Source organism: Cnephaeus nilssonii (genome assembly GCF_951640355.1).
Source record: "Cnephaeus nilssonii genome assembly, chromosome: 5".
Lineage (NCBI taxonomy): Eukaryota > Metazoa > Chordata > Mammalia > Chiroptera > Vespertilionidae > Cnephaeus > Cnephaeus nilssonii.
Window position 1 is genome coordinate 37739722 of NC_137076.1, and position 19010 is coordinate 37758731.

Below are 19010 nucleotides of genomic sequence, written 5' to 3' on the forward strand. Positions count from 1 at the left end.
GTCTGGAGGTGCGCATGCATGAGTGCACGCATGACTGACTGCTGAGGTTGCTGCTAGCTATCCCTAGGGGAAGGGAGTCGGAAGCTCCTGACTGCACTGAACCCCAGTTCAGACTGCACTGAACCCCAGCTCCGACTGCACTGAACCCCAGTTCTGGGCGAGCCTGGGGGAATCTGGACTGTCAGGAGGAAACTCAGGGGAGCGCAGAAGGCAGAGGTCTGGAGGCGCGCACAAGGGCAGGGCTGACAGGAAGCCAAGACTGTCTGCTCAGCTCTGAGACTCCACCCCATCCAAGCTGAGCACAGAGGCTTTTTCAATTTTGCAAGTCTGGTCCTATAAGGCTATGTCCAGCACAGGTCTCCCGGTGTAGACACAGCTGATACACATAGCCAATTGGCCTGGAGGTCAATTCATCCCAGTGATACCAACAACAATCAAGACTTAACTACAACAAGGCTGTACACACAGACCACAAAGGGGTGCACCAAGAGTGTCCACCTCAGGTGACTGGGGAGGCTGACCCACTGGGCCATATAGGAAACTAGCACACAAAGCTACCCTACCAACTCAAGGAAGCAGTGAAAATGCGGAGACAAAGTAACAGATCACAAACGAAAGAAATGGAGGAAAATAAACGACTGGATATAGAATTCAAAACCACAGTTATAAGGTTTTTCAGGAATTTCCTAGAAAAGGCCAATAAATTTAGCTAGACCCTTGAGGATATGAAAAAAGACCAACTAGAAATTAAACATACACTGACTGAAATAAAAAATATTATACAGAGACCCAACAGCAGACTAGAGGAACGCAAGAATCAAGTCAAAGATTTGAAATACAAAGAAGCAAAAAACACTCAACTGGAAAAGAAAAAAGAATCCAAAAAGTTGAAGATAGTGTAAGAAGCCTGTGGGACAACTTCAAGCATACCAACATCAGAATTATGGGGGTGCCAGAAGAAGAGAGAGAGCAAGATACTGAAAACCTATTTGAAGAAATAATGACTGAAAACTTTCCCCACCTGGTGAAAGAACTAGACTTACAAGTCCAGGAAGCACACAGAACCCCAAACAAAAGGAATCCAAAGAGGACCACACCAAGATACATCATAATTAAAATGCCAAGAGCAAAAGAAAAAGAGAGAATCTTAAAAGCAGCAAGAGAAAAACAGTTAGTTACCTACAAGGGAGCACCCATACGATTGTCAGCTGATTTCTCAACAGAAACTATGTAGGCCAGACGGGAGTGGCAAGAAATATTCAAAGTGATGAGTAGCAAAAACCTACAACCAAGATTACTCTACTCAGCAAAGTTATCATTCAGAATGGAAGGACAGATAAAGAGCTTCACAGATAAGAAAAAGCTAAAGGAGTTCATCACCACCAAACCAGTATTATATGAAATGCTGAAAGGTATTCTTTAAGAAGAGGAAGAAGAAAAAGGTAAAGATAAAAATTATGAACAACAAATACATATCTATCAACAAGTGAACCCAAAAATCAAGTGAATTAAAAATCTGAGGAACAGAAAAAACTGGTGAATATGATAGAATCAGGGGCATAGAAGGGGAGTGGACTGATAATTCTCAGGGGGAAAGGGTTATGGGGGGTGCAGGACGAGACTGGACAAAAATTGTACACCTATGGATGAGGACAGTGTGAGGGAGGTAAGGGCAGAGGGTGGGGTGGGAACCGGGTGGAGGGGAGCTATGGGGGGGTGGGGGAAGGAGAAACTTTTGTAATAATCTGAACAATAAAGATTTATTAAATTAAAAAAAAAACCTGCCTACTAAACATTCCCAATTCCATCTAGGGCTCTATAAATCCAACATTCATTCACTAACTCATTTCTATCTCCCACACCTGCTCCATCCCAAACTGCTCTTTTTGCATTTTTCACCCTCAAAGATGAAGAACAGCATTGTTCATCCAAGGGTCCAAATTTTTGAAATTTAATAAAGTCTCCTATCCTTCTCTCAGCTACCTCTGCCCTAAACATGAACACCTAATTGGTCACCAGGTCTTTTCAGTGTTGCTTCCTGTCTCCTCTCCTGTATCACCGCGGGAGCTCCCCTTCTCCCGTTTCCAGTCTCTTTCCTCCCACACCATAATTCTTTCATTCTCCAGTCAGGGGTTCGACCTCTTTAATATGTGTCATCATCTTTCCATTTACCTTTAGGATAAAATCCAAAACTTTTAGCACAGTATATGAGGTACTTCATCAACTTGTCTCTCTCTCTCCCTCTAATCTTATCCCACCATCACTAGTTCCAGGACACAAAACTACCTGTGATCCCCAAACTTGTTACCCAATCCTTCACCTTCATGCTTTTGTCAATACATCCTAGAATGACCTTTTCTCCATTTTCTGTCTAGATAATCCCTGTTCTATTATAATATTTCCAACTCCAGCAACACTATTCCAAATTGAATTTTTTAAAAACCCAGCAACTGAAGGATAGTTCACAGACGCTACAATTCCAGTACACTTTGCTCAACACAGAATGAAAATCCTTTTGTGCCTTTATTTCTGAGACACAGAATAGATTTCTTTTTCAGTCATTGTACGTTTTGCTTTCCATTGGCTGGTTATGAGATTTGGAATATACTTTCAACCAAAGTGTTATAACAAGGGATCTAGATGGTGAAGAAAACTTGGTGACAAAACACAAAGAAACCATGAAAGAGGAAGAGGTGCTCAACTGTTTTCCTAAATCCTATTAGCCATTTCTCCATCTCCTTCTTCCCCTCCTTCCCCCTCTCCCTAGCTCTCCGTCCCTATCTCTCTGTTTCAGTGTCTCTCTTTCTGTGTCTCTCACACATGTATGTGCCTGTGTACACACACTTTTCTTCAGGTAAAAGAAAAAAATGACTCTCTCTGTGTTCTTTATAAATCCCTCGGGTTTAATATTTTATTGCCCCAAGTCTGCCTCCCTGAGGTTCTTGTATAGACTCGTTATTTCCCTCTGTAAAGAAGCTGTTTAGTCCATCTTCGCCTGGTGTGTAAGAACCCCAGGGAGGCAGTTCTTGCAGCCCAGTCTTCCACTCCCCTCCCCGAGAGTCTTGGCTGGAGCAGCCAGTCTGTCAATCCCAGGCGGGAGACAAGGCAGACAAAGGTTCATTTGTGAAGAACCTCCTTCCAGCACCTCCTCTCTTCTCCTTCTGCCCAAACTCACCCAGCGAGTTGGAGCATTTTAAAAGAGTCCTCTGACAAGAAGACCAAAAGGAAAGAAGAAAAGGGTATGTAACTTTTTTTCTTAAAAACCATTTAATGTCATTTGTTCTACTCCACACTATCGATTAGAGCAGAAATGTATTTATGCGAAGAGAAAGACAGACAGAAAGAGACCCTCTAAAGAGATGATGTATGTACTTTGAAAAACAAATGCTTCTTAGTATAAAGGAAAAAAATCAGGTTAAGAGAATAGATACTGGGAAAGTCACTTAATCATGAGGCTCGGAAGAGGCAGCTTCCTCTCTGTTATTTCTTATGAATACACAGGTCCAGTCTGAATTTGGTCCACACAACAGGACCTTATTCCACGACTCAGGACTATTTGAGGATGATGAAGTATATACTTTTTTTTTAATGCAGTAGCTATATCTGTATATTTTACCTACTCAATATGAACTGCAAGGTCTAAGAACACAAATGTCTCTTGCTTTTTAAAAATCCTGATTCCTGAAAAGAGACTGGTATACATGTGTGATACAAAGAGGGAATTCATTGAATTCATCCTTGGTGTTCCCATCATGGAACACAACAAGGTGTCTGTACTGCTAAGATAAAGGGAACCCTTTTTCCCTTTGGGGGTTATAAAAATTTCTCTTTAACATTCCTTAACTTAGGTACACAGTCTATGAAAAGCTCTCCCAAATGCTGGCCCTTTTCTCCATGATGATGATCTATTGTGACCAGGAAAACATTTTAAATGATGCAAGACTGAATAGCAATATCATCTCCTAGCATTCTTTGAGCATCCTGAAGGCAGGTCGCCTTCAGGGAGGATACGGACTTCATTTGTCCACTGATGAATGGCTTTTGGCTATTTGGGCTGATCATGTCTGTTTTAATGATGTTTGAAAGGCTTTTCCACTTTCTAATACCACTTTGATTCCTTTAACATACCCTTCGAGAAGTTTCACTCCAGGACTCAGTCATTCTAAGATAAACCTCTTGTATCACAGTTAATAAGAAAGAGAAAGAATTTTTCAAACAACAGTGAGTTTCATCCTCCAAGAAAGATGATGGAAAACATGACAGGCTGGACAGCAATTTTAATCTCTTCCAGCTATAATTTTAAATGTCAGGTTCTGGGCTGCACTTTTCATTTGCTTTAGCAGCTTTTGCTTCTCTTTTGCTGTGTTTTGAAAGAAATCTGAAAATGGACTGCCCTTTCTGTCTAATTCATCAACTCTGTCTCATTCCACTTTTTAAAATAGCAGTTCCCAGAACTGACATCAGCTGCCTATATGAGCATTGCACCATAAATGTCTCAACACTTAAACTACATAGCCCTGTTAGTTTTGGCCATTACATGAGATAATTTTTCTTCCTAAGTCTCCATTTAACTCCAACCATTCAAAAGCTTGCTAGTGCCAAATACCCTTTACACAATCAAGATTTGCAATTCCCTACCTATATGGTGGTGGCAATGATTTATTGCTTAATTGGAAACATTTTGCCTTTAATTCTGTATGCTCTGCCTTGATCTTTTAAATATTATGCCATTAGCCCTGGCCAGTGTTTCTCAGTGTTTAGAGTGCCAGCCTGTGCACTAAAGGGTTGCGGGTTGGATTCCTGACCAAGAGCACGTAGCTGGATTGCAGGTTCAATCCCTGGCCCCATGCAGGAGGCAACTAATTCTCTCTCTTCCCCGCTTGTCCCCTTCACTGTCTCAAAAAAACACACAAACACAACGAAAAACAAAAAACAAAAAACTAATGGAAAAAATATCCTCAGGTGAGTATTAACTATATATATATATCAAGTGGAACAATAGCAATATATATGACATATATTTTCCCATTAATATCATGCCAATCTATTAAATATTGGGATATGAATGGTATCATACATAAGGAACAATATTAATTACATAAAATTTAGCCCCAAAAATCCAATAGATAACTAATTGAGGGTCTCTTGCTTATTCCTTCAGATATTCAGCTTTTAGCTTTGTTTTCTTTTATAATTTGGATGTACTCCAGTAGGAATTTTATGTGCATGTACTTCAACTGAAAGAGAAAAAAATAGAGCAGTTTGCTTCAAACTTGGCAAAGTCATTTCATCTTGTTGGAACTTGAAAATATATGGTCTTGATGGATTGCCAAGGACTAAGGTTGGTGTCTTCTAATGAAAAAACCAACCAATGTATCACAGGAACATTCAGACATTGTCCCACTGGCTAAATAAGAGTTAAAGCTATTTATCTGCACTTAAGTAAAAGAAGAAGAGAGATGTCAGTTCAAACATGTAATTTCTAAAGTGTTAAAAAAAAAAAAAAAAAGAACTACCAATAAGTGTTTGCCAGATGTGGAACTTTCCATCTTAGTATGTGACTGAGACTGTGACAGAAACACTATTTTATGCTCTGGCATGAACACAGTCAGAAGAGGTGTGTGGTATGGCAGCATACAGACTTACTTTTCCTGCAATTTATTTTTCACTCCAGTGAATATTTTTTGAATACTTACCGTGAGCCCAGCATTGAAGCAGGCGCTCTGAGAAAAGAGGAAAAAAAGAAAAAAAAATAGGAGTTACAGTCCTTGCCTTTATGATGCTGGCATCTTCTCTTCCAGTCCTCTGAGTGTTGGCTCACCCTTAGTCCGTTCTTTGCCTCTTCTCTCTGAATCTATACTGATTACCCTGCCAGTCCCATAGCGATAAATACTATCAATAAATATCCTGATGACTCTCAAATTTGTATTTCCAGCCCTGACCTTCAGACTCATATTCAACTGCCTACTCAACATCTTTACTTGAATGTGTAGTAGACATCTCAAACTTAACTTGCCCAAAAATTTACTCTTGCATTCCCCCCAAACTGACTCCATTCAATTCTTTCTTAGCTCAATAAATGTCAGTAGCATTCAGGTAAAAAATGTAAGCGTTATTCTTGATTCTTTCCCTCTAGTGTCACATCTTCCATCTACTTTTGCCTCTTTTCTTCTACTTCCAATTTTGTCCCACCATAACACACCTTCAAAGAGCTAAAAAAAAAAAAAAACTTTTAAAAAAGACATAAATAAGATCATATTACTATTCAATAAAAATCTTCCAATGGTTTCTCAATCTATATATATAAAAGCCTAATATGCTAAGTGTCTGACCATTTGACCGTTCGACCAGTCGCTATGATGCGCACTGACCACCAGGGAGCAGATACTCTAACTGGTAGGTTAGCTTGCTGCTGGGGTCTGGCTGATCAGGACTGGGTGAGACAGGCCGGACACGCCCTGGAGCCCTCCCATGGTCCCTCCCCAGCCCTGATCTTGCACCGGTAGGGTCCCTCAGCCTGGCCTGTGCCCTCTCGCAATCTGGGACCCCTTGGGGGATGTTGGAGAGCCAGTTTCGGCCCGATCCCCACAGGCTGGTATAATCAATAAAATCTAAAGGCCTTATCATGTCCTGTAAGGCCCTTTATGATCTTTCCAAATCTTCCTTCCTGGTTCTAGGTAAATCCATAAAATGACCAATTCAATAAGTGGTCAAATGGCTTTCTGTGAATTTCCCACTCCCAGCTGTAGCCATATACTCCATATGGTTCACTGGCTTATGAAAAATGCTGACAATGACAAGGCATTATTTAGTCAAATTCACAGTTCTTGCAGTACAGATTATATACATATAGAGCTATGGATATAGAGAGCAAGGGAACTGTTAGAATGATATGGGCTATATCAGAAAGGTTTCTTAGGAAAGATGAGTTTGAGGTTTGTCCTTAATGGATAGTTTAATCAGAAATTAATGTAAAGGGAAGAGGTTAGCGGGGGCAACAAGGCAAAGACACATGTGTAGGATTGAAGAAGTTTCAGGTCTGATGGCCTACTAACTGCAATAATGAATGATTTGTGTGGAGGAGAAGTGGAAGGAAGACTAGAGGATTAGCCCTAAGAAATTCACAGTCTTTTAGATAATATAAAACTCCTGTAGGCGCTTGCTCAGGATTAAAAATACGTTCTCAGCCCTAGCCGTTTTGGCTCAGTGGATAGAGCATTAGACCATGGACTGAAGGATCCCGGGTTTGATTCCGGTCAAGGGGCATATACCTTGGTTGCAGGGTCAATTTCCGGCCGGGTTGGGGTGCGTGCGGGAGGCAATCAATCGATGTGTCTCTCTCACATTGATGTTTCTTTCTCTGTGTCTCTCCCCCTCCCTTCCACTCTCTCTAAAAATCAATGGGAAAATATCCTCAGGTGAGGATTAACAACAACAACAAAAAAGTGTGTTTTCAGAGAAGCACTTACTAATACTAGAAAAATGGGCCAAGTATTGTATTAGCCATTGGGTATGTAGTGATAAAAAATAAGACTGCCCTGGTAAAGCTTTCCATCCTAGAAATTTGTCAGTTTTATCACATTAAAAAGCAATTTTTCTGCCTGTTCAGTGTGGCTCAATGGTTGAGTCGACCTATGAACCAGGAGGTCACAGCTCGGTTCCTGGTCAGGGCACATGTTCAGGTTGCAGGCTCGATCCCCAGTCAGGGACATGCAGGAGGCAGCCAATCAGTGATTCTTTCTCATCATTGATGTTTATATCTCTCTCTTTCCCTCTCCTTTCCTCTCTGAAATTAATAGAAATATTTTTAAAAGCAATTTTTCTCTATTGAATATACAAAAAAAATTACTTTGAGTACTTAAAATGCGAATTCTGGGTCTTACCACCACCTCTTCCCCTCATCCAGCATTTCTTAATCAGTATTTCTTTGTGGAACCGAGACATTTAATTTTTAACAAATATCCTAAGTGATTTTTATTGTAGATGGTCTTTAAACTACACATTGAGAACCACAAAGAAGAGAGTAGAAAAGATCAACTCTTTCTACCCAGGAGTGTATGAGAATGCTAAGAAGTTTACGTTCAGACGAATTCCATCTTTAAAAACAAACTAACACTAACACATTTTGGTTTTCCTTCTATCTCAGGGCCAAAAGCCAAAATGAAATTTATAGTACTTGTCACCATTGGGCTAACTTTGCTGCTAGGAGTCCAAACCATGCCTGCAAGTCGCCTCTCTTGCTACAGAAAGATACTAAAAGATCGCAACTGTCACAGCCTTCCAGAAGGAGTAGCTGACCTGACAAAGATGGATGTAAACGTCCAGGATCATTTCTGGGATGGAAAGGGATGTGAGATGATCTGTTACTGCAACTTCAGCGAATTGCTCTGCTGCCCAAAGTAAGGAAATGTAATCACAAAATATATTGCTATGAAATGTATGGATAACGATTCTTTTTTGACACCTTTATAATGAGTTTGCTGAAAATAATCACCCTTTTTAGTAAAATCCTGTTCAAATCTCAGCTATTTGCTAGAATCATCACCATTGTGTATAGAACTAAATGTTTTCATTTGAGAAACAGAACTTGGCAGATTTTAATAAAACTAAATGAAATCCAGAAAATTAATAACACTCCAATCTATTAAAATCTAAATTCCCTATCAGATTTTTACCACAAAAAAAATCTACCAGCAGCAGCGGTCAGCTTCAAGGTTGATATTTTAAACCAATCTGAAAACTAATAAAAGGCTTTAGATAAAAGATGTCAGCAAACAGGATCAAGTAATTAACTGGATCGAAAAGTTTGGTAATGGTCAAAGAAAAAATTTCTAATAGCACATGATCTCACTCATCTAGGGGAAATAATGAACAACATAGACTTATGAACAAGAACAGACCCAGAAACAAGGAGGCATGGATCAGACTGTCGGGCCTCAGGGGGAAGGTAGGGAAGGGTGGGGGTAAAGGGGGAGATCAACCAAAGGACTTGCGTGCAGGCATATGAGCCTAACCAGCGGTTAAGGACAACAGGGGGGTGGGGGCATGTGTGGGGAGGGGTGTGGGATGGGAATGGGGGGACGAGGACAAATATGTGATACCTTAATCAATAAAGAAATTAAAAAAAAAAAAGAAAAAATTTCCAGCTCTGTGTATGAGTTAACCAGAAATAAACTAAATAAAAGTTTCTCACTGACTTGGAAAGTAGATGTATTTTAAGTATAATATAATAGTAGATAAGTCAATAAATATTTCCAACTCTTGATTTTAAACCCTTGGTTCCTGAGAAATCTTTCAAATACTATGATCTTGGCTATTTCATACACCTAAATTAGCCTTTTCAAATTACTTGTCATCATATTTTCATTTTTCTAAGAAACCTGTAAGGTAGAAGAGGCAGATATAACCATCTGATCAAGGAAAAGGTACAGAGAGATAAAATGGCCAGCACCATCCTACGTGACTAGTTAATATCAGCACTGGCACTAGAACTCAGGTCTTCTGATTTTGACCAGATTTTTTTTTTCTACCAAGCCAGTTGGTTCTTAGTGTGCGGTTCTCAGAACAGCAGCTTCACTGTCACCTGTGATCTTGTTAAAAATGCATATCCTGCCTGGCTGGTGTGGCCCAGTGGTTGAGCATCAACCTATGAACCAGGAGCTCATGGTTCAATTCCCAGCCAGGGCACAAGCCCAGGTTGCAGGCTAAATCCCCAGTAGGGGGCATGCAGGAGGCAGCCAATCAATGATTTTCTCTCATCATTGATGTTTCTATCCCTTTCTCCTTCCCCCTTCCTATCTAAAATCAATAAAAATGCATTTAAAAAAAAAAAGAACATTCATTAAAAAAAAGTGCATAAACGTTCTTGGGCCCCAGATCAGACCTACTATATCAGGGACACTGGAGGTGAGGCATAGCAATTATGGCTTAACACTCTTCCTAGGCGATTCTGATGTATGACGACGTTTCAGAATCACTGTATTAATGATGATATCAAGAACCTGAGTTAACTGATTCCACAAAATGATTTAATTTTTCCCAGACCAAATAAATGAAATACCATCTAGTATTAAAGTACCATCTTTGCTTTTTTGTAATTGTAAGACTTGAATCCAATTTACAGAAATGCGCTTGTATTTATTTCATGATATAATTTTGTGTTAATGGATAAGAATAGAAGTATAGATATACAAAAGTAATTTCTACCTGATATTGGGTTATTCTTTTCCTAGTGGCAACAAATTTACCTTGCTAAGTATATTTCTTTTTTCCCGCCCTGTAATCACAGTTTAATTTGTCATCCTATTTTTTTTTTCATTTTTTATTGAGATATAATTGACATACAACACTTTTTAAGTTTAAGGTATATGGCAAATGAGTCAACCAATACATATTAAAAAGTAACTACCATAATAATTTAGTTACAGTTAACATCTATTACCTCATATAGTTACCCCCAAATTTATTTTTTCTTGTAATGAAAACTTTCAGACTTACTCTCTTAGCAAATTTCAGATATACTCTACAGCAGTGCTAACAATAGTTATCATGTTGTACATTATATACTAAGTATATTTCTAATAAACCATATTCATACTACCTTACATTTATATACAATTTTATATTTTTCCATGCATTTTTATACATTACCTTATATGATCTTTCCAACAAGAGTAGAGTAGCTTAACACTTCTCCTTTCCCTGTAAAAGCTAGAAATTTATTTATTGACTTTCTAGGAAAATTTGAATCTTCTGTGTTTTACCTTAGATTTAAAGTTCATGGTCCATCCCACTCATATCAGAGGAATGAATGTTTTGGTATGATTATAAGGTTTTGAAATCACCTAACCTTTCCTTTTTTTTTTTTTTTAAAGAAATGATAGCATATTATCAATGGAAAAGGGAAAGTAGAAGAATTGATTACCTTCTTGGTCTTTGTTGCTCCTGTGGCAAGTCCTCCCACTCATTCTTTTTCTACTTTATTCACCTAAAACAAATAATCATATCTGAAATCCTGCAAATCACTGTTCATTTTTAACCCAGAAAACTAATATATACCTTAGCTTATAGCTAGATTTAACTGTTGTTATATTTTTTTTTTCCAGAGATATCTTCTTTGGACCAAAGATCTCCTTTGTGATTCCTTGCAACAGTCACTGAGAATCTTCATGTATTCCGGAGAGCACCATCGCTAATTTCCCAGAAACTGAATTTCTACTTTCTATCCATGCCATAAAGCACAGATTTTATAAATTCTCACTTGTCTAAGACAAGTAAACTTGTGTCAAATAAGTAGTAATAAAAATTAATTCAATTTAATGTTTCTCTGTGGACTTTGTTGGCACTGGTTAAAAATATTGGCTAGAAAGTTTTCATCTATGAGGTGTTAACTACGTTCAATAAAAGAATTTTGTTCTGCAGATGAACAGACATAATGCTGGCTCAAAGAATGAGATCTTTCAGTTCTTAGTTGACAGTTTTCGACCATCTAATACTTAATGGAAAGAATCACATATAAATTGAGATTCTTAAAAGGGAAACTACAAGTTTTCTAGTAAGAGGGGGAAAGGAAGCCAGTACTTGAGTATATATTATGCAGGCCAACTATTCTAAGTACAATTTCATTTTATTCTCTTAAAAACAGCAACAACAACAAACTTCAAGGTAAGCATTCTTAAACCTATTTTTCAAATGCTGACTTAAGTTTAAGATATTTGCTAAAAATCAAGGCAAGAATTTGAACAGGTCCCTAATTCCAAAGCCCATACACTATACACACTCACACACAACAGCTGTATTCTTAAAACTATGATGCATATGCCCAATGTATCAATTTTTCCTGAAAACAGCTCATATTAAAAATCACACATAATGGATGAGAATTAAAAAGTCAAATGAGTTTTAAAAGGAAATAAAACAGATGCCTTCAAATATATTTTCCAATTGTCAGAGACAGTTTGGGACTATGCCCTCATACCTTAGGAGGTATGCATTGACTAGTGGCCTTAGTGGTGATTTCAGAACGTTCTTCATGCAACAAAAATTGATGAAATGCTTGCTAAGGGTCAGCTATTATTAAGATTTGGGCACATAGTAATGAATAAGATGGATTGCCTCTTGGAAATTGTATAACAAAAGTATAATAATTATATACAAATTATATACAAATTATTCTCTGCTACAGAGAAGAGGTATAGGATGCTATACAAAATATTGTGGGGAAAGGTTTGAGAAGCACATTACCTGTAGTAAACTTAGATATTTTGTGAATAAAAGTTACATTATTTAATGGAAATAGATCCTTTGAGGTCCCTAATCTGTTTATGAAGACCACTCCCAGGATAGTATCTGGCATCTATTCAATATTCAATAAGTGTTACTGTGCTGGACCAAACAGTTTTGAGGTAGTCAGAATTCAGTTCCTCTTAAAATTCACACAAACGTAAGTTACAACCTGATTTCAAATAGTATTGCCTCTTACAAAAATGCATGAAGTGGAATTGTTTTAAAAAATCAAATTTCTTATCAGTATAACATGCTTTGATTCAGGTTTCTTCCTTCCCTGAAGTGACTGGTATTAAAACTGGACTAACTCAATAATGAATGTCGTATGTCCTTTCTGGAACAGTGCATAGAATAGGTAAATAAAGAAAATCAGCAGTAAGCCAGTTTAATTTTCTACTTGGTATAAACTCCCTTTAAGGGAGAAAAAAATGTGGTAAAGATTCAGTATCTCAGCATGAGGGTATATATGTGGCAAGAATGGCTTTTGAATAAGTTTTCCCTTATTATTATAATCAAAACCTAATGAGAAAAATAGTATTTGAAAAAAAGCTAAATATTTAATAAGTGGAATTTTACAGTTATGATTATTCTTCATCATATTCTCTCTTTTCAGGAAATAACTTTGTAATATGAAATTCAATGGCATTCTTTTAGAAATGGATTACAGAACCACACATTCTTCTTTATACTACTAAATAAATGTAAAAGCATGAATGTTCACACACCTTATTCAACGTTTTTCTGACGATGTCAATATGAAATGTTGGCTTTTTAAAAACAACGTTTTTAAAAAGCCAACATTTCATTCAAGCATATTAATGAATAGATCTTTTATTTTTTCAATGGCTTTCAGTTACAAGAAAAGACAACTAAGATTTTATAAACATTTACTATTGTTCCAAATATTGTCTTACAACTGGATGAGGTTGATACTATCATGGTTCCTATTCTATAGCCAAAGTTTCAAGGTTTAGAGAGATTAAGTTTAGAGTTATATTATTAGAGCAGTAGAGCCAAGTTTTAAAATATGATCAGTCTTCGCACACTCTCCCTCCAGGGAGCACACCTATGTTATTCCCTTCCTCCTCTCCCCCTGCCAGTATCCCCTAATCTCCAAGGGACCCCACGAAACTTGCAACCAGTGGAGCAATGGACAGCGGTAGCTCATCCCAGGCTAACCCCCTGAACCTGTCTCCAAGGCTCTCTTTTCCCCCTTTTCTCTGACTTCCCGGTGAGCCAAAGCAGCCCAGTCTAGGCTCTCCTGTTGCTTCTTCTCTGCCCTTCCTTGTTTCACTGTCCTAAGTATGTGTTTGCTGTGCTCAGTAAATTCTTGCTTGCTTTTCTAAAAGATAAAAAATAAAATATGGTCAGTCTTCCTCTAGCATCTAGAGTCTTAACCACTCCATCATTTAATAGCATCATCTAATCTATTTTCTTTTTAGGAAAGCAAACCTTTACTTGTATGGGACACATTATTTTACATTTCAGATAACTCCTATATGCTAAATACTTACTGAATAATAATTTCTGAATTTTCTATTTGCTTTTATATATCCTTTTCTTACTGTGAATCCCATGGTGCTGAGCACAAAGTTACAGTAATACTTACTAATAGCTCATGTCTTCTTCTTCTTTTTTTAAAAATATATTCCATTGACCTTTCACAGAGAGGAAGAGAGAGGGATAGAGAGTCAGAAACATCAATGAGAGAGAAACATCGATCAGCTGCCTCCTGCACACCCTCCACTGGGGATGTGCCCGCAACCAAGGTAATGCCCTTGACCAGAATCAAACCCGGGACCCCTCAGTCCCCAGGCCGATGCTCTATCCACTGAGCCAAACTGGCTAGGGCAGCTCATGTCTTCTTGATAACATTTCTCTTTTCCTCATCATAATCCACAGGGATTCCTTAAATATTTTTGTTTGTTAGGATTAGGTACTAATCCTAAAGGACTATTAGTGTGGGGAAGCATGAGACTTGGTTGGAAAGTTTGTAAGGAGGACATTCCGAGAAAAGGGAAGTGTGCAGAAGGCCGCCCGTCCTGTTTATCGGAATTCTGACTTAGGGGAGACTTAGGGGAGTGCCAAAGGCGGTGCCCCTAATTATTCCTTGACCTTTCCAAACAAGTCTGTGCATGTGCAGACCCCTGGGTATTTACTGGAATCCTTATGCTTAATCTTTGGGTGTCCTTGCTTAAAGGACACTACAAACATATGTGTCTTCCCAATATTACTCACCCTACTGATTGTATCTAAAAGATAAACTTGATCTCAAACTGCTGCTACAACAAAAGCCTAACAAGGCAGGCAATCAAGGCTTTCTGGTTCCTTTAACCAGTCAGTCCCTTAGGCCTCTCTTACATAGCAAATGTTGTGTCGGAGTAATCCATTCATCCGTCACTCAGGGTCTGCTGGTCAGCCCTGACATATTAGATAATTGGAAGCAACATGAAGAACCAAAACAATGAGCAACAACTATTGGATGAAGGGAAGGACAGATAAGAACATTTACAGATCATTTTGCAACTTTAATTCCTTATAATTGCCAGCAGGTACACTTGAGTTCTTTCCATAACAAATCATTTTTGCAAAATATTATGATATGTGCTTTTAAAATGTAAATAATTCACCCAGCTGGTGTGGTTCAGTGGTTGAGCATCAACCTATGAACTAGGAGGTCACAGTTCAAATCCTGGTCAGGGCACATGCTCAAGTTGCTGGCTCAATCCCTAGTAGGGGGGCATGCAGGAGGCAGCTGATCTATGATTCTCTCGCATCGTTGATGTTTCTATCTCTCTCTCCCTTCCTCTCTGAAATCAATAAGAAATATATATATTTAAACTTTATGTAAATCCATGTAAATAGTAGCCAAGAGAGCTGGTGTGGCTACACTAATATCAGACAAAATAAAGTTTAAATAAAAAGGTTCAATTTGCAACAAGATATAAAAATTATAAACATATAGGCATCAAATAACAGAGCCAGAAAATATATGAAACAAATATGGACAGACTTGGAGAGAAATACACAGTTCTACAATAACAATTGAAGATCTCAATAACTTATTCTAAATAATAGAAAGGCATCTAGACAGAAGCTTAATAAGGAAATAAAGGATTCAACAACACTATAAACCACTTAGACCTAACAGACATACAAAGAGCACTCCACCCAACCAAAGCAAAGTACACATTCTTCTCAAGTGTACATAGAGCATTCTTTAGAATTAGTAATAAAAAAAATTCTCTCTAAATTTAGAAAAATTGAAATCATACAAACCATTTTCTCTAACCATGGTGAAATGAAGCTAGAACTCAATAACAGAATAAACACTGGAATATCTGCAAATATATAGAAATTAAATAGTGCATCCTTAACAACTAATGAGTCAAAGAAAAAATCACAAGAGAAATCAGAAAATGCTTTTAGATGACTGAAAACAAAAACAAAATGTACCAAAACTTATTGGATGCAGTGAAAGTATTCAGAAGGAAATTCATAGCTGTAAACACCTACATTAAAATAGAAGATCTCAAATCAGCAACCTAACTTTACACCTTAAGGACCTAGGAAAGATTTTAATCCAAAGCCATTAGAAGGAAGGAAATAATAACAATTACAACCAATATAAGTGAAATAGAGAATAAAAAGACAATAGAGAAAATCAGTGAAACCAAATTAAAAAAAATTGACAAACTCTTAGCTAGACTACTAAGAAAAAGACACAAATGGTTGTGCGCTGCTTAACAATGAGGATACGTTCTGAGAAATGTGTCATTAGGAGATTCTGTTGTGTGAACATCGAGTATATTTACACAAACATAGATGGTATCACCTACTACATACCTGGGTATATAGTATAACCTATTGCTCCTAGCCTACAGGTCTCTACAGCATGTTACTGTACAAAACAACATAAGATTAAATCAAGCACAAGAGAAAATGACACAATCAAGAGAATCGATAAATATGAGATGTGTGAGGTTGCTGCCAGTGTAACACACCATACTGTTTTACAGCAAATTTTTACACAGCAAACTTTTTTTTTTATAAATACAAACAGTATACTCCAAAATAACAATAAAAAGTATAGTAAATACATAAACCAGTAACATAAAGGTTATGGCAAAAGTAGGTTTACATTTGTTTATATGGAAAATAATGCAATAATTAATAAATAATAATACAAGAATAAACTCAGTTTTGCATATTCACAATTGTAAAGCTACTTTTGAACCACCCTTGGTTATCATTATCAAGTATATGTACTGTACATAATTGTATGTGCTATATATTTAGTGACTGGTAGCACAGAAGGTTTGTTTATACCAGCATCACATATGTGAAAACCTATACACAAAAGGACATATACAGTTGACTCTTGAACAACATGGATTTGAACTGGGTAGGTCCACTTGTAAAATTTTTTTTTTCAATAAGTACTGTAAGTGTATTTTCTTACGATTTTCTTAATAACTTTTTTTCTCTAGCTTACTTTATTATAAGAATACAGTATATAATACATATAACATACAAAATGTGTTCATCAACTATGCTATCAGTATGGTTTCTGGTCAACAGTAGGCTAAGTTAAGGATTTACAGAGTCAAAAGTTATATGTGGATTTTCAACAGTGAGGAGGGTCAGTTCCCCTAAGTCCTGTGTTGTTTAAGAGTCAAATGCATTTCAAGGCTATTCACTATATACACATCCTCAAGAAAACCACTGAATTGTATACTTCAAAAATGGTTAATTGTATATTATGTAAATTTTGCCTCAATTAAAAAGGCCTTATCTGTATATATAAAAGCTAAGCAACCATTATGAGCGGTCGACTGAACAACCAGTCAACTGGTCACTATGATGACACACTGACCATCAGGAGGCAGATGCTCAATGCAGGAGCTGCCTCCTGGTGGTCAGTGAGCTCCCAGAACCAACCTCCCATGGCCAGCCAACCTCCTGTGGTCCCTCCCCTGGGCCAGCAGGCCCTGATCGGCCCCCGATCGCCAGCCAGGCCGAGGGACCCCACCCGTGCATGAATTTGTGCACTGGGCCTCTAGTGTAAAAATAATAGAGCTTGTTTTCTTAAATATATTTCAGGTACTAATTTTTAGCTTTTTCCTAAATTGTTCCGTAAAAGATAGTTACTAAATAACTTACTCATTTCTTGAACCCCTGCTACTCATTGTTTTCTTTCTTTTGACCCAAAGGCAGTCTTTCTTCTGATGCTCTAACATTAAAAGTAACCTCTACCCTTACTTATAGAGATATGAGTTTGCATTGAAATTTGGTTTTGATATAGAGAAATAAAAGGATTTCTAGTGAATTCACTATTTCTATACCCAACAGCAAAGAATTTAGAATTTTAGATAAAATAGATGTTTATGTTGCAGTTTCTTGAGTTCCTCAGCTTTGATGAGGTTCTTAAGTTCTCAATTTTTATGTTTTAAACTAGAAGCTGGTGCATGAAATTCATGCATGGGGGGGCAGGGTCTTTCAGCCCAGCCTGCATCCTCTTGCAATCCAGGACCTCTCGGGGGATGTCGGGCCTAAACTGGCAGACATTCCTCTCGCAATCTGGGACGTTGCATGCACCAGTGACCATACTTTTCATACAGGTGAAAGGCATCTTGCTGTTGTATGGGCAGCTACATTTTTTTGCCCTGATTATAAAAAGTAGTACATAACATGACCCTTCTGAGGCAGTAGTACCATTTTCCCCATCTTATGGGTGAAAAAACTGAGGCAGAGATAAGTTAAGTAATTGGCTTTGTCACACAGTTGTGTCAGGGCTGACCACAAAATGTGCAAGCCAGAGTCCATGCATGTCATCGCTGCATCATCCTGGTTTTTCAGTGTTAGAGTAGCCTTGCCAGGTTTTAATTTTTAAATCTAAAAGACTGTTCCCAATATATAGGGTAGGGTCTTTAGGCCTGGCTGGCGATCAGGGCCATCTGTGGGGTGACCAGTGGGCAGGGCAAATTGGGGGCCCCCACTGGCATCTGCCTTGGCTGGCAGCCTGGCACTGCCCGGCTGACTGGCCCTGCCACCACACTGCAGCTCCCCTGGTGGTCACTGCACATCATAGCGACCAGTCGTTCTGCCATTCGGTTGATTTGCATATTAGGGTTTTATTATATAGGATTATTCTAACAAGAACTTAATTTTTTGGGTAATCAACACCCAGAACTCTTATTGACTCTTTATCCAACTACATTTTATTTAAATAATTAGCTATATGAAAAGAACATTGCTAGTCCAAGGTTATATTCATAGACACTTTAATGTCAGTAAATAAACTTTTTTCACAAGAATGGAGTGTGTTTTATAGGAAAAAGTAAGTCAACAGTCAAGTTTTTATTAAAAAATTAAGTCTTCCCCTGGCTGGTGTTGCTCAGTTGGTTGGGCATCGTACCATGCACCAAAAGGTTGCCAGTTTGATTCCCAATCAAGGCACATGCCAGGTTGCTGGCTTGATCCCCGGTAGGGGGTGTGCAGGAGGCAGTTGATTGGTGCTATGCTCTCTCATCAATGTTTCTCTCTCTCCCTTCCTAAAAATAATCAATAAAATAGATATTTTTAAATTAAATCTTTGCAGGTTAAGGTAAAAATACTTTAAATAAGAAACATCCCTTATTCTTAGAATTTAAACCTCCCAACATATCTTGTGTTTCAACCAATCAGAAGCTAGTTTATCTAGCCTTATTAACCTTTCCCCCCTT

General features: G+C 37.9%; 2 protein-coding genes across 3 annotated transcripts in view; one reads left to right on the forward strand and one right to left on the reverse strand.

The window, feature by feature from the left end:
* Nucleotides 1–10747, forward strand: part of SCRG1 (stimulator of chondrogenesis 1) — a 120196-nt gene extending 109449 nt beyond the window's left edge. Inside the window, exon 2 of the mRNA XM_079771742.1 lies at nt 8147–10747. Within this exon, the coding sequence (XP_079627868.1) occupies nt 8161–8403 (243 nt within the window). The 5' untranslated portion in view covers nt 8147–8160 and the 3' untranslated portion in view covers nt 8404–10747. The remainder of the gene's footprint in view (nt 1–8146) is intronic.
* Nucleotides 1–19010, reverse strand: part of SAP30 (Sin3A associated protein 30) — a 98064-nt gene that overhangs the window by 70630 nt on the left and 8424 nt on the right. For both annotated transcript variants that reach the window (XR_013813555.1, XM_079771741.1), the window contains exon 4: nt 10925–10987. Coding sequence is in view for 1 of the 2 variants with exons in the window: in XM_079771741.1 (XP_079627867.1) it covers nt 10964–10987 (24 nt within the window). In the remaining variant the exon portion in view is untranslated. The remainder of the gene's footprint in view (nt 1–10924; nt 10988–19010) is intronic.